The sequence below is a fragment of the Acyrthosiphon pisum genome, chromosome A1 (assembly GCF_005508785.2).
Source record: "Acyrthosiphon pisum isolate AL4f chromosome A1, pea_aphid_22Mar2018_4r6ur, whole genome shotgun sequence".
Taxonomy (NCBI): Eukaryota; Metazoa; Arthropoda; class Insecta; order Hemiptera; family Aphididae; genus Acyrthosiphon; species Acyrthosiphon pisum.
In genome coordinates this window covers 37,832,008-37,838,001 of record NC_042494.1, presented here as the reverse complement: position 1 = coordinate 37,838,001, position 5,994 = coordinate 37,832,008, and the positions used below count along the sequence as shown (strand labels likewise).

Sequence of the window (5,994 nt, the reverse complement as noted above, 5' to 3'; positions counted from 1 at the left end):
GTCATGATGAATACTATAAATACAAAAATATCATATTTTTTATTCTTGGATATCACAGCTAAAAAAATAAATATTCAAAATCGCCTCTGGCATAACCTAGTCAACTTGTTAATCAATCATAATCCGTTTTCAAAAATAAAATCCGTCAAACAAACTCCAATTTTGTCTAGCGTATTGGTCTAAAAGTCACTTTTTTATCATCGACTGGAACCCCCTTAATTTACCTACAAAAATATTTCATTATGTTACATTAGTGTAGTTAATTGGTCGTTAGGTAACCAATAATATTTAGGTATTTATCAAACTACTTAATATACCTACTATAAGTAAAAGTATAAAATGAACATATATAAATAATAATATAGGGTGTCTCAAAAAGAACGCCGGATTTAAATCTGCAATAGGTACATTAAATTTATTTTTCTTAAAAAAACATTACAAATATATCATTCTCTTCAGGATAAATTGAGGTTTAACAGTGAAAAACAACATCGGGCATATGACCCCCCTACTAGCCCTACAGGCGATTATTCTTACCATCACTCGATCACACATTGCCCCATCAAGTTCGTTGAGGACACGACGAATTTCTTGCTTAAGTTCCAAGACGTTTCAGGGCCGGATTGGTCAGGCGAGCTACCGAGAAAATCTCGGTGGACCGCTTGAAGTTTGGGCCTGTCCTGTGAGTGTGAGTGAAAATAAATTCATGTTCAAAATATGATTGTTATAATTATAGACGTAATTTTGGGCCACTGAGTATGTAAATGGGCCGCTTATAGAAGTGAAAATCTCGATGGGTCGATATATACCAATCCGGCCCTGTGACCATGAACCACCAGCATATTGAATTACATGTTTAGACATCTACAAATAAAGAGTGTCAATATTAACATGGATGAATTAATAAATATTACTCAAACAATATATTATAAACAAAAGCAATGCACTTCTGTGAGCAAATAATCTACAAATAAAGAGTATCAATTAACATGTTTAAAATAAATATTACTCAAACAGTATAACATATTATAATTTAAAAATAACATTATGCTTCTGTAAGCATAGTAAATAATAATTTGACCTATTATTACAACTAAGTACAATTAGTTTGTATTCCGTAATTAGTATGTAACCCATTCATGATATTATAGAAGTGTAACCTAACGTGAAAATAAAGGTAATTTTTGTGCGTTTATATCATTAATAGTTACAAATTTACAATTATAATTGGTCAATATGAATTATTATAATATGCATCTATACAATTAAGAAACGATTTTGCATATCACTGATACTACAATATGGTTTTTATGAGAAGCGATTATACACGAGTAGTATTAAAATGTAATATTCTCAACAATATCTTATTGGTATAGCATAAATCCGCACATGGGTACATTTACCGTTTGTTTTACACCTTTTTCGATCTCAGGCGAATACCATCAGGATATCAATTATTTAAGTATAAAATCACAAAAGATAATATGCACTTGGGACGTGCCTAAAATAGGTTCATACTGAGGTCTATTATAATACGACCAAAGACCCCTCATTAACCCTGTTAGCGGAATGCCTTGGAGTTGGTCTCGGTGTTGGATCAAAATGTATCTACATTTTGACCAATTAGACAAATCCCGTTGGAACTATATATTATAATAGATTTTATTATTATTTACCTTTTTGGCTTTTTGGTATCTATCCCGTGCTGTTAGGGATGTGATTGTGGTAAAAGTAAAGACTGCGTTGATCTTATTCTGATAATGATGGTTTAACTAAATTAAATAAGAAATATTTATGTGTTATACTATTTAGAGTTAAATTAAGTTTTTACGAAAAGGGTCCTTTGAACTTTTGAGTGATTAATATATTTTATTGTTGATTTTTTTTGTTATTATGAAAGTTCAACAAAGGTCAAAAAATAATATTTTGTATTAGATGTAGTTATAAAATGTGTCTATATAAAGGTTTATTAAGCTTGTGAGGGTTTATAACTATTTAATTTTCAATAGTTTTTTTGAATAAAGGGTGAAAAGGGACAGCTGAGTTTCATTGTATATTATTTAAAAGTATTGTTCTTATTTTGATTGCGTAGTGACATTTTTATTATTCTGTATTCTATTTGAATCAGTCAACACTCAACATATACTACTGTGAATTAAATACCTAATTCGAGAATCCAAGAATAATTTAGTTTCGGATTACCTGAGTGGTACGGTGTACAACTTGGATTAAGTATTGTATTTTGTATAATATGTTTATTATTTGTAGGTCCTAAATATAATACTATAACATTGTGTGTTTAATAGGCCTTATAACAATTCACTTTTCTTTATGAAATTATATAATATTCAAGGTACAAAATAAAGTTGTTGTATTCTAAAAGTTATGTTAGAAATTAATTATCTAAACCGTCTTCATATAATGATATATAAAACCATATATTTTTTAAACCGTATGATTTAATAACTTTGTATATGTTTACATTATTATTCTAGTTGGGTAATTGCAATTTTAGAGTGAAGGGATGAATGTATTGTATTTACAATGTGTGTTTTTTTTTGTCTGTCAACATTCGGAGTACTAAGAATACTCCAGTTTTTGACAACAGCATCTTTTCTGATAGAAAAGTGAATCTAGTTAGTTCTTTTGGGAAGTCAAAATTGAAAAGTGTTTGAAAGCGTCAGGAAAATAAAAAAAAAAGTGAAATAATTAGTAATTTTTAAACAAAACCAATTTTCAAAAAAAGTTGATTTTATTTTTTTGGTGGAACTCAAAAAATAATAACCGTAGACATTCAACATTTTCACAAATTGTATTTACATTTTTTAAGCTATTTATAAATTTTCTGAATTTTCTAAATATTTTAAAAATTATTTCGATAAAAACTTTTTCACTTAGTAAAATTGAACATTTTGGTCCTCGAAAGATGCTTTAATAGCAGTTCAAAAATACTAAAAAAACATAGGCACGACTATTTTTGATATGCATTTAAATTTCATCGAAAAATTACACTATTTATTATAGCCATGAGTTATTTTCGATGTTTATTCATTTTTTGTTAGTTATTTAATTTGATTATTTATACAAAAATGTTAGGATGACATAACGTGTTAACTTAGTATCATTTTTCGTATGCAACGATTTATCATTGAATTTAAACACAACAAATCCATTATAATGAAAATCTCGACGATTACTATATAGCAGAGCGGTATCCACTTCACACTTGGTCCACAAAAAATGCTAAAAATAAGAACCACTGACTTTTTTAAAAAAAATTTTGTAGTAGTTCTAATACATTGATTTTTGCATTGCAGCATCCAAATATTTGGATACAATAAAGGAACTTAAAAGGAAAATGGATCCAAAAGCAGCCGAAGAAGACGATAATAAAGATGAAGCAATGAAACATCAATAAATAGTATTAATATCTATTATTTATATACTTTAAAGTTAATTAAAAACATATAAAAATAGATTGAATATAAACTAAATTTAATCAAATTTGGCAATAATTTATTTACAAACAACCATAAAAAGAACAATATTACTCTTAATTTTTCATTTTTTCTCGGAAATTAGGTAATTACTTATAATCCATTACAATACACAAAATTATCATTTATATAGTTTAGTTAATCTAATATTTTATAACAAACTTATATGGATTAGGTTTAGTTTCAAATTTTCAGTTATATAATAATATTTCTTATTGTTTCATTGTTTACGCATAAAACAACACAAAAATCAAAAAAATAATATAAAAGCCAGCTAAATATTGTCCAAATTAAATCATAATATTTTACTTTTTAGTTTTTCATGTATAATGTATATTGTATATCTTTATATAATATAATATATTGTAAAAAGTAATATTTAGTATTAGTTACGGGTATTTTCTGTGTTTATACATTCAAAAAATGTTGTATCCAAAACATTAATTTCATGACTATATACGTACAGGCGTACAGGAACGAGAATCTTAAAGTTGGGATAAAAGGACCAAAGGTATGATAATATCTAACATATTTTATAGAAAACTTTAGCCAAATCACATCATTAGCGCTTATAGTTATTTTGTAGCTCGATCAGTGAGTATCAGATTCAGGAATATTTTAGAAAAACATTAACTAGTTTTATGTTTGGAGTAGTTTCGATGTGTTTAACACATATTCTAGAAGTTTATTTGACCGTCGACGTAGATTGTGACTTTAATACTATACGTGTTTGATAACTTTGTTTATTATAACATTAATCAAAACTATGTACGACAATGTCTGAATTCACATTTGGCTTGAAAATGTTTTTGAAAACAAAACGTACCTATGTATTTTAGAAATTCTGCTATCATAATGTCAATATTTAATATTTACGGTATCCTAGGTGACATTTTCTATCATAAGATATAAGGTCAGCTCTAAATATGTTTCAAATTTCATAATTAATAGAATACTAGCTGATTCCGTGCACTTCGTTGACAGTTAAAATACCAATTCTATATGATTCAAAATGTATTCAATTCATCAATTAATACCCCGGCGTAGAGATGTTCAAAACTTTCCGTGACAAATTCTCGTGGATTAGCCCCATATTAATCTCTATTAAAGATTTTTAACACAGTGATAAGTCATAACAGTGGTTAATGGTTAGTAGTCACACAAATTTTGTTGTTTTTGACCAAATATAAGACACTGATCTAAAATTATATTCAATCATAATAATCATATTATATTTTGTAACCAATAGCAACCCTATAATAAACAAACATATATTAGATATAATTTATTACTATTATTACTATAGGTAATTATTTCTATAAAAAATGTTCAAATTTGCTATTTGCAAAAAATCGAGATATAATATAGCCTATAGACAGTCCTATAAAGTATTTAAGTAAAAGTATTTGAGTAAAAGTATTCAAATACTTTTTTAAGTATCGAATAACTTTTTAAATAATTTCAGCATGAAGTATTTTGAATGGTATTTTAAATACTTTTTTTTGTATTAAATACTTTTTGGTATTGAATACTTTGGTTTTTTATTTCGAACATTTTATTTTTATTCGAAATAATTGGTTGGAAAAATATTATTGTCAACTACAATAATATAATAATAGTTTTATTTAATATTCTGTGTGAAAACCAGATTTCCAAAAAAAGTTATTGAATATGGAATAACAATATTCCCTTTAAAACTATTAGATAACTATTAGATTTCCTATTTTCTATGTGTTTATATTACGATAATTGGAAACCCACTTTAAAAACCAAAAGTATTTGAAAAGTATTCCAAATACTTTTTCAAAGTATTTGAGTAGTATTTGAAATACTTTACAATTAAAGTATTTGAGTAGTATCTTAAATACTTAAAAAAAAATGTATTTGAGTATTTACTCAAGTACTTTTTAAAAGTATTCTTTACATGACTGCCTATAGATCTTTGGGTAGCTTTCTGATGGTAAACATTTCTAAAATCGGTTAAGTAGTTCCAGAGATTACCCTGAACAAACGAACAATTTTCTTCTTTATATATATATATATACACCTATACCTATAGGTATTAGTTTATAGATATTATACTCTTACAATTTTATACATCGCTGTGAAATACTAGAATTTTATTTGAAATTATTTAAAGTCTAATTATATACAATTATTATGTTACTATGTTAGTAAGTATAAAATGTATTCATTAGACCATTAAGCATTTACATTGTTAAATAGCGAGGTTCTTTTCTATTCAATCTAATATTTGAGGGAACGTTTCGATAAATGTCTATCAATAAATTTAATTTTTATACTTAAGTAAAAACATCTAACGGTTCATTTAAAAGTTTGTAAACCACACATAAATACGATATATTTACCATTGGTACCTAAAGCGTTTTTGGTGCGTGTCATATGTGTTTGAACGACAACAATTGGTGGTCTTCAAAATGTATTTATGTTAAAAATAATACATATGCATTGTACCTACATCTGAGTATCTTTCTTG

General features: G+C 26.5%; 1 protein-coding gene across 1 annotated transcript in view; it reads left to right on the top strand.

The window, feature by feature from the left end:
• LOC100302326 (uncharacterized protein) overlaps positions 1 to 3,747 on the top strand; it is a 9,513-nt gene extending 5,766 nt beyond the window's left edge. The window contains 1 exon segment of the mRNA NM_001162468.1: positions 3,318 to 3,747. Within this exon segment, the coding sequence (NP_001155940.1) occupies positions 3,318 to 3,418 (101 nt within the window). The 3' untranslated portion in view covers positions 3,419 to 3,747.
• Positions 3,748 to 5,994: the final 2,247 nt, after the last annotated feature.